At 47.2% G+C, this 14264-nt stretch overlaps 1 protein-coding gene across 1 annotated transcript in view; it reads left to right on the top strand.

Moving 5' to 3' along the window:
* Nucleotides 1-12171, top strand: part of LOC143301524 (uncharacterized) — a 22981-nt gene extending 10810 nt beyond the window's left edge. The window contains exon 2 of the mRNA XM_076615882.1: nt 11741-12171. Coding sequence (XP_076471997.1) covers nt 11741-12078 — 338 coding nt within the window. The 3' untranslated portion in view covers nt 12079-12171. The remainder of the gene's footprint in view (nt 1-11740) is intronic.
* Nucleotides 12172-14264: the final 2093 nt, after the last annotated feature.

The raw sequence follows: 14264 nt of genomic DNA, 5'->3' as shown, positions 1-14264 counted from the left end.
GTAAAGACGCAAATATATATATATATATATATATATATATATATTATTATTATTACAGATACTATTAATGTCGATTGATTAAACGATACAGTTTCTGTTAACTGTCCGATTTAAACCGAGTGTAAGTATGATAAAATGAAGTAAAAAAAAAATAAATTATAAAAAAAAAGATCAGAGAGCAAGCCAGACTGGCAGCTGATGTTGGCTGAGTGTTTGGACAGTAAGCAGCTCCGAGGAGAGCTGTGAAGAACGTTTTCCACTCGCTTGCAGGTCATAAAACTGCATGTATGTTGCATATCTGTTATGCGTGTGTGTGTGTGTGTGTGTGTGTGTGTGTGTGTGTGTGTGTGTGAATGTGTGTCTGCATGTTTTACATTTATTTGCTTATCATCATTGTTGTCTCTTTTGTTTGTTCTTTGTGTGTGTGTGTGTGTGTGTGTGTGTGTGTGTGTGTGTGTGTGTGTGTGCTTAGAGTTGACTTCATCAAGATTATGCGCCTTATATATATCATTATTATTATTATTTGTAGTAACTTTATGTATCTATCTTTTTTTTCTTTTCTTTTTATCTCTTTTTTTTTTTTTTTTTGGTTATTTTATTTTATTTCTTGTTATCTTATTTTTTTAGATTTTTTTTGTTTTGTTTTGTTTTGTTATTTTATTATCTTTTTTTTTCTCAAGGCCTGACTAAGCGCGTTGGGTTATGCTGCTGTTCAGGCATCTGCTTGGCAGATGTGGTGTAGCGTATATGGATTTGACCGAACGCAGTGACGCCTCCTTGAGCTACTGATACTATGATACTATTGCAGGTCATAAAAGCACAGCCGACAGTGAATGAAGTTATCAATTCTTCTCTCCCGTATCAAAGTGGGCTCTTCAAACGAAGCTCTGTTGCTGGCGTGGGTTCATCTGATAACCCCTAAGTCTACTCAGGGTGTGTGGGGTGGGGTAGGGTGGGGTGGGAGTGGGAGAAGACCTCTCAATCCATCACAGCAGCAAAGCTATTACCGTCGTGAGTAACGTATTGAAGGATGTTGACTGAGGACAGCCACCACTGAGCACCACCAGAGCGACGGCAGCGGGCAGTGCAGGGTCACCATGGGGGGGTAACCCTACCGCGGCCTGACACTGACGGTTCCCCATGAGGGCCGATGGCGCTGGAACTGCGACAGAACTCTGTCACTGTCTGGGTGTGGGTGGGTGGGTGGGGGTGCGGATGTCGGGGTGTAGGTGTGGGTGTGGGGGAGCAGAGATGATTGTCGTGGGAAGTAACGCTCCACTCGGGAGGGCACGGACGTTGAGACAGCTAATGTAGGGAGGGAAGCTGGTCCACTGATGATGATGATGATGATGATGATGATGATGATGACAGAGCGAGGACCTCTGGAAGATGACGTCTGAACGATCGGTGTCCACCATGCGATGTGGTGGAGGAGGAAGAGGAGGGACGGAGGGGGGACGGAGGAGGGAGAGCGAAGGAGGGGGGGAGGGGGAGGGAAGGAGGGGGGAAGGATGGAGAGGGAAGGAGGGGGGGACGGAAGGGGAGGGAAGAAGGGGGGGGGTTAATGCTGAAGGAGGAGGATGGAAACAGAATACGTCTGGAGCAGTGATGGAAAGGGGTGTTGAAATGGTGGTGGTCGCATTGTAATGTAATGTATTGCATTGTATCTATCACTTTTTGTTGCTGCAGCGGTATTGCTTTCTCTCTCTCTCTCTCTCTCTCTCTCTCTCTCTCTCTCTCTCTCTCTCTCTGCAGTTGTATTGTATCACGTGGTAAACGGCGGTGATGGTGGTGGTGGTGGTGGTGGTGATAAAAGGGGGGTGGAGGAAGGTTTGGGGGAGTTGTAGTAATGGCGGACCTGTTATTTTGCAAATTTGATTTTTTTTTTTAAATTGCATGATGGTCTTTGGTGGCGAATAAACTCTTGTATATATATATATTTTTTTTTTTAAGTAGAAAAAAAAAGTAGTGAAAATAGTGTTAAACACACACACACACACACACACACACACACACACACACAGAGAGAGAGAGAGAGAGAGAGAGAGAGAGAGAGAGAGAGAGGAACGTGTGAAAATGATAGCAGCCGTTTACCACTGTTCATTACATACTTCATTTATCATCATCATAATCATCATCATCGTTGTAGCTGTCGTCACCGTTGCCGCCATCGTCATCATCATCATCATCACCATCATTTTTGCTTTCTTTTGTTTCATTATTTTGTTTGTTTGTTCGTTTCCTTCGTGTGTCTTCTTTCATTTTTTTCCCCCTTTCTTTCTTGGGATTTCAGGAGCAGAGCGCCAACAGTCATATAGAAAACTGAAGGCATAAACTCACGACAGAATTCACAACTCCCTCCTCCATCATCAGCGACATGTGATGTCCTGGTTTCCTCTTCATTTATTTATTGTTGTTTCAGTTAGTGAGAAGACCACCAAACAGCTACACCACAAGTAGAAGACCGGAGACCTTCACAGTAAAACTCTCTCTGTCTCCGTCTTTGTCTCTGTCTCTGTCTCTCTCTCTCTCTCTCTCTCTCTCTGTCGCTCTCTCTTTCTCTGTCTCTCTCTTTAGCTAGCTCTCTCTCTCTCTCTCTGTATCTCTCTGCCACTCTCTCTCTCTCTCCCTCCCTCTCTCTCTCCACCCCTCTCTCCATCTCTCACCATCTCTCCTTCCCTCTCTCTCCCTCTCCCGTCTCCCTCCCCCTCTGACCCGCTATCTCTCCCCCAACCCATCCTTTTCAACTCCGTCTATCTCCTTCCCCTCTTTCTCCTCTCTCCCTCCCTTCCTCCCCCCACTGGCGCCCCCCGCCCCCTGCACCACCCCTCCCCCCCTAGCCATCCCATTGACCTGACCAGTCCCCGGACAGACGGAAAGGACAGGCCACCTGCCTGCCAGAAGCAACCAACGAACGGAACCAGAAGATGAATGAAATCATTAGTCGTGCCTCTGTCCCATGAGGCTTGCATCATCTTTTCTTCTTTTTTCTTTTTCTTTTTTTTTTGTGGGGGTGGGGGTTGGGGAGGGGTGTCTTTTTTCCCCTTCTGAACAGGGGATAGGGGTGAAGAGAGAGAGCTGGGGGGGGGGGATTTCCCTCTCTTGGGAGATGGGGGGGTGGAAAGGGTCACCTGGTGGAGGATGGGGGGTGGTGGGGGGGGGGGGGAGATGTAGTGGTAAAAGGACTCGTGTCACAGTGAGGTATTAACCACCCGGTGAAAATCTTGGTTGCCTTTTTTTTTTTTTTTTTACCTTCGCTGTGTCGGTACGAGCTCTGACTTGGCAGGGGGCAAAGGGGGCGGAGTGGTTGAGACACTGATCTGCCCATGACGGTCTGGGTTTGTACCCCCCCCCCCCCCCCCCCCCCCCCCCCCCCCCCGCCACCCCCCCACCCCCTCCCTCCCCTCCCTCCCCTCCCTCGTCCTTTCTCCCAGGTTTGACTGGGAAGATGAAACTGAGCGTCTTGTCATTCGGGTGAGACGATAAACTGGGGTTCCGTGTGCAGCATGCTCTTGGCGCACTGAATTAAGAACCTACGGCGACAAAAACGTCTTGTCCTCTGACAAAATTATGTTAAAGAATTCCACTCTGATAGGTTGGTCCACACACACACACACACACACACACACACACACACACACACACACACACACACACAATATATATATATATGCACTAAAGGCCTGACAAGCTTGTTGGGATATGCTGTTGGTCAGGCATCTGCCTAGCAGATGTGGTGTAGCGTATATGGATGTGTCCGAACGCAGTGACGCCTCCTTGAGAAACTGAAACTGAAACTGAAACTCCACACTGAGGGTGGTTGTCCACGTCGGTCATATCCGCCTGAGGTGTTGGTGGTGGTGGTGGTGGTTGGTTGTTGTTTTTGGGGGGAGGGGGGGGGTCCTCGTTTTTTCTTCTTTTTTTTTTTGTTGTTGTTGTTGTTGTTGTTGTTGTTGTTGTTTGTTTATTTATTCTTTTTTCTTTCCATACAAGCACTCACCGCTGACAGTGGTCAACGTTTTGACCCTGGGCACCAAACAGAAGAAGAAGAAGAAGAAGAAACCGGAAGGTAACCCCAACGATGGCAGTCATGACTTTCGTAGACTTGCCTGTCCAGTCGTCTTTTTCCTGCGCCCACCCTAACACCCCCGCCCCCTCCACCCCCCCACCCCACCCACCCTCCCTCCCTCCTCACAGTTTAACCTTCTGAAAGGGAGAGGGGAGGGGAGGGGGGCAGGAGAAGTGGAAAGTGGAAAGGACGATTGTTCTGTGACTGATAACCCATCGACCGACCATCAATTTGTACGGCAGCCCTGCCACCGATTAATGATCATTATGCTGACCGATCATTTCTGGTGGAGGTGAAGTGGGTGGCTTTGTGGATAAAGAGCTTCTGGCTAAGAGTTGTAACAGCGAGGGGTTCTGGGTTCGAGTCCCTCTAGGACCGGTGAAGCAGTCTGTTCGCGCGCACCCCCGTTCATTTTCACCCCGTGGGTCAAATCTGGCCCAGCCCAGATTAACCCCCCGGGGTCCGTGTAGCGTAGCCTGGAGTGAGCGCCGGGGGTAAACTTCAGTTAGTCAGACCTGAAGGCCACTCCCTCCCTCCACCCAAGGTTTCTTCTTCGTCTTCTTCTGCGTTTGTGGGCTGCAACTCCCACGTTCACTCGCATGTACACGAGTGGGCTTTTACGTGTATGACCGTTTTAACCCCGCCATATAGGCAGCCATACTCCGTTTTCGGGGGTATGCATGCTGGGTATGTTCTTGTTTCCGTAACCCACCGAACGCTGATATAGATTACAGGATCTTTAACGTGCGTATTTGATCTTCTGCTTACGTATACACACGAAGTGGGTTTAAGGCACTGGCAGGTCTGCACATATGTTGACCTGGGAGACAGGAAAAATCTGCACCCTTTACACACCAGGCGCCGTTACCGAGATTCGAACCCGGGACCCTCAGATTGAAAGTCCAACGCTTTAACCACTTGGCTATTGCGCCCGTCCACCCAAGGTTTCATTTTACCCCTCCTCATCAAGCATATGGGAGTCCTGTTCTAGGCTAGTTTCAAAATGACCCCTTGGGGTTAAGTGTGGCCCAGATGGAACCGTTGTATGATGGTCAGTTGTGTCCGACTATGACCATCAAGAACAGGGCAAGGAGGAGGCAGTTGCTGTCCACACTATCTGTGCAAAGCCAAACTCTGCATTGCATCATCACCATTTGATGACGTCAATAAACACACCGAAATGAACGTGGGTGCGTATCATGCTTCTTTGGACTGCATTTAAAGCTTAGCAGGGGTAGGTCATTTCAAAACAAAATGAACTGCAACTTTTCTGGGTTCCTCGCACAAAGTGCACAAAAACCCTGAATGATTCGCGGTTTTCTAATTATCACAGACAGAGAGACAGAGAGAGACAATATTGGGACAGATAAACAGAGAGAGAAAGAGAGACAGAGAGGGAACAGAGAACAGAGAAAGAGACTGGCAGAGACAAACTGACAACACACACACACACACACACACAACACACACACACACACACACACACACACACACACACACACACACACAAAATATATATATATATGCACTAAAGGCCTGACAAGCTTGTTGGGATATGCTGTTGGTCAGGCATCTGCCTAGCAGATGTGGTGTAGCGTATATGGATGTGTCCGAACGCAGTGACGCCTCCTTGAGAAACTGAAACTGAAACTGAAACTCCACACTGAGGGTGGTTGTCCACGTCGGTCATATCCGCCTGAGGTGTTGGTGGTGGTGGTGGTGGTGGTTGGTTGTTGTTGTTTTTTGGGGGAGGGGGGGGGTCCTCGTTTTTTCTTCTCTTTTTTTTTTTTTTTTTTTTTTTGTTGTTGTTGTTGTTTGTTTATTTATTCTTTTTTCTTTCCATACAAGCACTCACCGCTGACAGTGGTCAACGTTTTGACCCTGGGCATCAAACAGAAGAAGAAGAAGAAGAAACCTGAATGTAACCCCAACGATGGCAGTCATGACTTTCGTTGACTCGCCTGTCCAGTCGTCTTTTTCCTGCGCCCACCCTAACACCCCCGCCCCCTCCATCCCCCCACCCCACCCCCATCCTCCCTCCCTCCTCCTCACAGTTTCACCTTATGAAAGGGAGAGGGGAAGGGGGGCGGGGGCAGGAGAAGTGGAAAGTGGAAAGGACGATTGTTCTGTGACTGATAACCCATCGACCGACCATCAGTTTGTACGGCAGCCCTGCCACCGATTAATGATCATTATGCTGACCGATCATTTCTGGTGGAGGTGAAGTGGGTGGCTTTGTGGATAAAGAGCTTCTGGCTAAGAGTTGTAACAGCGAGGGGTTCTGGGTTCGAGTCCCTCTAGGACCGGTGAAGCAGTCTGTTCGCGCGCACCCCCGTTCATTTTCACCCCGTGGGTCAAATCTGGCCCAGCCCAGATTAACCCCCCGGGGTCCGTGTAGCGTAGCCTTGAGTGAGCGCCGGGGGTAAACTTCAGTTAGGCAGACCTGAAGGCCACTCCCTCCCTCCACCCAAGGTTTCTTCTTCGTCTTCTTCTGCGTTCGTGGGCTGCAACTCCCACGTTCACTCGCATGTACACGAGTGGGCTTTTACGTGTATGACCGTTTTAACCCCGCCATGTAGGCAGCCATACTCTGTTTTCGGGGGTATGCATGCTGGGTATGTTCTTGTTTCCATAACCCACCGAACGCTGACATGGATTACAGGATCTTTAACGCGCGTATTTGATCTTCTGCTTGCGTATACACACGAAGGGGGTTTAAGGCACTGGCAAGTCTGCACATATGTTGACCTGGGAGACAGGAAAAATCTGCACCCTTTACACACCAGGCGCCGTTGCCGAGATTCGAACCCGGGACCCTCAGATTGAAAGTCCAACGCCACTTGGCTATTGCGCCCGTCCACCCAAGGTTTCATTTTACCCCTCCTCATCAAGCATATGGGCGTCCTGTTCTAGGCTAGTTTCAAAATGACCCCTTGGGGTTAAGTGTGGCCCAGATGGAGCCGTTGTATGATGGTCAGTTGTGTCCGACTATGACCATCAAGAACAGGGCAAGGAGGAGGCAGTTGCTGTCCACACTATCTGTGCAAAGCCAAACTCTGCATTGCATCATCACCATTTGATGACGTCAATAAACACGCCGAAATGAACGTGGGTGCGTATCATGCTTCTTTGGACTGCATTTAAAGCTTAGTAGGGGTAGGTCATTTCAAAACAAAATGAACTGCAACTTTTCTGGGTTCCTCGCACAAAGTGCATAAAAACTCTGAATGATTCGCGGTTTTCTAATTATCACAGACAGAGAGACAGAGAGAGACAATATTGGGACAGATAAACAGAGAGAGAAAGAGAGAGATACAGTCAGAGACAGAGAGGAAACAGAGAAAGAGACTGGCAGAGACAAACTGACAACACACACACACACACACACACACACACACACACACAACACACACACACACACACACACACACGCATACACACACACACACACACACACACACACACACACACACACACACACACAACACACACACACACACACACACACACACACACACACACACACACACACACACAGATAGAAAGGACTGTGTAGTGGCGAGAGGGAGAGGGGGACGTGGGGGGGGGGGGGGGGGGGGGCGGGGGCTGAGATAACAGAGAGTGGGAACAAGGGAGACTGATGGACGAACTGATTGAGTGATAAACTTTCTTTCCAAGTGTAACACATCAAGCAGATGGGGGGCTTTCTCTTCCATTTGGCCTTCACCTCTTACACGAGCTAAGTCCAGCTGTGGCGGAGAGACAGAGACAGGGACACAGAGAGAGAGAGACACACACACACAGACAGAGACAGAGACACAGTGAGAGAGAGACAGAGACACAGAGAGAGAGACAGAGACACAGAGAGAGACACACACACAGAGAGACAGAGAGAGACAGAGAGAGACAGAGACACAGAGAGAGAGAGAGAGTTACACAGAAACAGAAAGAATAGGAGAGGGAGAGACACTGAGGGTGGCAGACGAAAACAGAAACTGCGACAGAGAAAAAGAGAATATGGTCGTGATACAGAGAGAGACAGAGACAGAAAGAGAGAGAGAAGGGGGAGATAAGTGACTTGAGGTCGCGATACAGAGAGAGACAGAGAAAGAGACAGAGAGACACAGAAAGAGAGAGGCAGGAGATAAGTGACTTGAGGTCGCGATACAGAGAGAGAGAGCAACAGAGACACAGAGAGAGAGCGACAGAGACAGAGAGAGATAGACAGAGACAGAGAGAGAGAGAGCGACAGAGACAGAGAGAGATAGACAGAAAGAGAGAGAGAGGAAACAAGCAACTTGAGGTCGCGATACAGACAGAAAGAGACAGAGAGAGAGACATAGACAGAGAGAGAGAAAGAGAGAGAGACAGACAAGACAAGACAAATTTTTTATTGGCAAATAGCGTTTTACAGCTCTAGTGCCAAGGGGGATTATTCAGCTTATTTTAGTAGACGAAAAAAAGTAAAACGAAAAATAAGGGGAAATAACAAGCAAATAAGTACATATTCATAAACACATAAACACTCATACATTCACACCCACAACATTAATACAACATATTCCATATTATTCATGCATAATACTAAGTAATTAATTCGAACATATGACCATCCAACTTTGCAGCCGAGCCTTTTTTGGTTATTTACCAATCTAAATTGAGTTATGGACAGAGACAGAGATAAAGAGAGAGAGGCGGGCAGGGGGCTGTGGGTTGTGTTAAGGAAGAGACTCAAGTGGCTCAAAGAAGTTTAACCCCTTGACTACGAGAGGGAAAAAAATTAGTGAAAGTGGTTTTTCAAATCACAAATCAACACCCAGAACAACCAGTGGAAAACTGAAGTCTGGAGACATATCACATATCACTCCAGAACAACGTGTGAATTGTTCAGCCTTCCAGAGTTATTTCCCGTCTTTTGATGAGGTCATCAGTGACGTCACTATGACCGTGTGGACTTCTGGCTTGGCGGTCATGGGGTTAATTTTAGACCTTCGGCCTGAAAACATTTGAGGTGCGCGCGCACACACACACACACACACACACACACACACACACACACACACACACACACACACACACACATATGTTCGCAAAAAGATGAGACAATGAGTGAGTAAATGACGTAATGCCAAAGTTTTAACATAAGGGAAGGAAGAGACACTGACACTGACACTGACACTGATTTTATCGCCATTGACAAAGATACCCTTTTGGCAAGGGGGTTACAATACATAGTGCCGATAAGTATCGGCTGAAAATTTGTTTGGCTGACATAAAGACACGTATCCAAAAGCAAACAATCAACAATGAACAAAAATGTGCTCATCCACACCGACTCACAACCACTCGTACATTCACACGCATTTAGACCACCATACATTTATCATCACACACTTCACCAAATCCATTGTAACTTTAAAGACAACCATCTGGCTGCTGACCAAATCAAGCAAACTTTAAATTAAAAAAAATAATGAGGCCAGGAGATTAAATGATTGATCAAACTTTCAAGCAAACTGTAATCCCTCATTCCACACTCCTATCCACTAGTAACTGAAGGGAAAACTAAAAACATGCTATTCTTTCTGCGAAAATTGCTAGCTTCTGAAATAGATTATACGAAAGACACAATTACTTCATCATGTTCAGTTGAGAGTATTGCTATGAGATAGCTTCTTTGTGCGGCTGGTTCACTGAATAATTTATATCCTCTGTGAAGTGAAGGAAAAGAGAAACAGAGAGAGAGAGAGAGAGGGGGGAGAGGGGGGGGGGAGAGAGCATGTCGTCAACTTTCAGTCAAAATGCACACAAAGACATTGTCTGTTGTTGTTGTTGTTGTTTTTGTGTCGTTGTTTTTAAATAAGAACCTGTGTTTAGCAGGGGCATGGGGGATGAATAATGCATGTGTGATGGCCTAGAGGTAACGCGTCCGCCTAGGAAGCGAGAGAATCTGAGCGCGGCTGGTTCGAATCACGGCTCAGCCGCCGATATTTTCTCCCCCCTCCACTAGACCTTGAATGGTGGTGTCTGGACGCTAGTCATTCGGATGAGACGATAAACCGAGGTCCCGTGAGCAGCATGCACTTAGCGCACGTAAAAGAACCCACGACAACAAAAGGGTCGTTCCTGGCAAAATTCTGTAGAAAAATCCACTTCGATAGGAAAAAAAAAACAGATAAAACTGCACGCAGGAAAAATACAAAAAAATGGGTTGCGCTGTAGTGTAGCGACACGCTCTCCCTGGGGAGAGCAGCCCGAATTTCACACAGAGAAATATGTTGCGATAAAAAGAAATACAATACAATACAATATTCCCCTCCAATATTCATTACAGAGAGAGAGAGAGAGAGAGAGAGAGAGAGAGAGAGAGAGATAGGAACTGACAACGCAAAATAAACAACGACAACAACACACACACACACACACACACACACACTCCAGGCAAAGTGCGCTTCAAAAGCTGCAGACACTGCACAGCCTCAATTGTGATGACGTTTCCTGCACTGGCTGAACATCCACTCTCAAACACAGCTGAGGTTGCATTTGTGTGGTTTGCTTTCATGTGATTTGGTAAAAAAAAAATAAAAAAAAATAAAAAATAGAATAAAAAAAATAGAAATAAAAAATAAAAACTGCGGAGAAATGACATGACTTGGTTTCTACGAAGCTGAAAGCGTGGTGCACGTCAAGGGACTTAACAATGCTTCGCACAGCCAAATGGGTTGTTTCGCTTGGAAACCACTCCCAGTATCCATCAGCATGAAAAACAGCGTGACTTTCAAACAGTGTTATTTTCTCTCCCACCTTCTCTGTCTTAATGGTATTACACTTTTGGAGTGGGTCTCAGACAAATATATGGTGAGAGAGAGAGAGAGAGAGAGAGAGAGAGAGAGAGAGAGAGAGAGAGAGAGAGAGATAAAAAAAAAAAAAGCAAGGACGGAAAAGAGAGAGGAGGGAATAAGGAAATAGGCAGGGTGAGGGAGGGACATACACACTCACACACACACACACGCTCTCTCTCTCTCTCTCTCTCTCTCTCTCTCTCTCTCTCTCTCTCTTTAAGCGAATGACAAAGTACCAAAGCGCCGCTTATCCCTTAGTAGCTTAGTTTACTTTGATTATGTTTTTCCTTTGTGTTCCATTTCATTCTTTTGCACCATTTTGGTTCTGATTTGTTCCTGCTATGTCACTGGAGATTTACAGCTAATGGTATTAAACATTTCAGTGTTCAGTGCTCTCTCTCTCTCTCTCTCTCTCTCTCTCTCTCTCTCTCTCTCTCTCTCTCTCTCTCTCCCTCCCTCTCCCTCTCTCTCTCTCTCTCTCTCTCTCTCGCTCTCTCCCTCCCTCCCTCTCCCTCTCTCTCTCCCGCCCCTTTTCACTAAACTCTTCTTTCCCGCTTCACTCCTCCTTTACTTTTTTTCTTTCTTTTCTTCTTCCTCTTCTTCTTCTTTTCCCTCTTTTTTTTTCTGTTGTTGTTGTTCTTTTACACTTTCGCCTTTTTGTTCTTCCTCTTCTTCTTTCTTTCACACTTTCCCTCCATCATTCACTGTTTAAAAAAAAAAAAAGAAAAAAAAAAGTATAACGTAAAAATAAAATAAGATAAAATAAAGTGAAATAAAATAATAAAAGATAAATTTAAAAAAAAAAAACGTCCGTGTGTTATCTGTTCAGGGATGGACGACTCAACCAACACCGCTGTGACCAAACGCGGAAACGGCGGCGTCGACGCCTGGTCCATCTGCCCGCCCCACATGGCCAACGTCGACTGCTTCTACGCCTACCTACGCGTCTACGCCCGCCTACGCAAGGCGGCCGAGGAGTCGGACAGGGTGTCCATGCGTAACATCGGCAAGCGCGCGTCAGTGGCGTCATTGCCCGGAGTTTCCCGAAGCAGGCGCCGAATGAGGGCGGAGGATCTGTGTCCAGAGGAGATGGCGCCCGCGCAGTGTTACCGAGCTGTGATAACGCTGCAGCGCCGGTTGCAGGCGGCGGTTCTGAACGCGCAGTAACGCGGGCGCGTAGTTCTCTGAAAGCGTCCATGGTCGTGTGAGAAGAATGACGATAATTATCAGACGAGCGTTGCGCGAGGGGTCTCAGTTTAAGGGGTGAAATCCAGAGGAATAAACATGACAGATGCAAGCCTGTCTTGTGCGTGTGTTTGTTTTGTTAACTGGTTTGGTGTTTAGTTAACTGGTTGGGTGGCTGGTTAACTGGTTGGGTGTTTGGTCAACTGGTTGGATGGTTGGTTAATGGTTTGCTCGTGGTTGGTTGTTGTTGAATTACTGGTCTGTATGAACATACTATCTCTGACACCGAGATGCACAAAATAAACAAATCGTTTGGTTGTTGGCATGTATGGTTTCAAAGCCAGTTAGATTGTACCTTGAAATCTCCAAGACTGTCAGTAATCATTTCGGAACACAAACACAGCCAGTTTGCACGCACCAATCCCCGAAAACGGATGTGTCTGCCTGAATAACATGTGAAATTGGTCATACATACAAGAACCCACTCGTAGAAATAAGAACTCCAACCCACGAGTGCAGAAGAAGAAGAAGGCAGCCAAGAAATGTTGACGTCCTTTGCCAATGAGCACGTGATAACAGACATACATGGTGGTCTTCAATCCCCAGACTACAACAGAGGCAAATGATAAAGATCAGAGACATCAACGGAGTGGTTGAAGCGTTGGACTTTATATCTGACGGTCCTGGATTCAAATCCTGGCCACAGCGCCTGGTGGATTAAGAGCGGAATTTTTTTTTTTTTTCTGCTCTACCAGATCAGCAGGTGCGGTATGCAGACTTGCTGGTGTCTAAACTTCTTGCGTGTGAAAACGCAAACAGAAGATCAAATGCGCCTGTTGAAGATGCCGTCATCAAGGTCAGCATTCGGTGAGTTATGGAAACATGAACATACCAGCATGCACATCCCGGAGTACGGTTGCCTACATGGCGGGGTAAAAATGGTCCTGCATTAAAAAAAAAAATTAAAAAACCCGTCTCGTACACGTGATTGAATATGGGAGTTACAGTTCACGGATACAAAGAAGAATGAAGAGTAGGCTCACCAAACAAGAGCTCAGAGGCCACAGACTCACCAAACAATAGCTCAGAGGCCACAGACTCACCAAACAAGAGCTCAGAGGCCACCGACTCACCAAACAAGAGCTCAGAGGCCACAGACTCACCAAACAAGAGCTCAGAGGCCACCGACTCACCAAACAAGAGCTCAGAGGCCAAAGACTCACCAAACAAAAGCTCAGAGGCCACAGACTCACCAAACAAGAGCTCAGAGGCCACAGACTCACCAAACAAAAGCTCAGAGACCACAGACTCACCAAACAAAAGCTCAGAGGCCACAGACTCACCAAACAAGAGCTCAGAGGCCACAGACTCACCAAACAAAAGCTCAGAGGCCACAGACTCACCAAACAAAAGCTCAGAGGCCACAGACTCACCAAACAAGAGCTCAGAGGCCACAGACTCACCAAACAAAAGCTCAGAGGCCACAGACTCATCAAACAAAAGCTCAAAGGGCACAGACTCACCAAACAAAAGCTCAGAGGCCACAGACTCACCAAACAAAAGCTCAGAGGCCACAGACTCACCAAACAAGAGCTCAGAGGCCACAGACTCACCAAACAATAGCTCAGAGGCCACAGACCCACCAAACAAGAGCTCAGAGGCCACCGACTCACCAAACAAGAGCTCAGAGGCCAAAGACTCACCAAACAAAAGCTCAGAGGCCACAGACTCACCAAACAAGAGCTCAGAGGCCACAGACTCACCAAACAAAAGCTCAGAGACCACAGACTCACCAAACAAAAGCTCAGAGGCCACAGACTCACCAAACAAGAGCTCAGAGGCCACAGGCTCACCAAACAAAAGCTCAGAGGCCACAGACTCACCAAACAAAAGCTCAGAGGCCACAGACTCACCAAACAAAAGCTCAGAGGCCACAGACTCACCAAACAAAAGCTCAGAGGCCACAGACTCATCAAACAAAAGCTCAAAGGGCACAGACTCACCAAACAAAAGCTCAGAGGCCACAGACTCACCAAACAAAAGCTCAGAGGCCACAGACTCACCAAACAAGAGCTCAGAGGCCACAGACTCACCAAACAAAAGCTCAGAGGCTAAAGGTTCGCCAAACAGAAGCTTGGAGGCCAAATAGTCGTCAATGGAAACATGCC

This window comes from Babylonia areolata, chromosome 27, assembly GCF_041734735.1.
Source record: "Babylonia areolata isolate BAREFJ2019XMU chromosome 27, ASM4173473v1, whole genome shotgun sequence".
NCBI classification, from domain to species: Eukaryota; Metazoa; Mollusca; class Gastropoda; order Neogastropoda; family Buccinidae; genus Babylonia; species Babylonia areolata.
The sequence above is the reverse complement of the archived record's forward strand: the minus strand, read 5'-3'. Positions and strand labels throughout refer to the sequence as shown.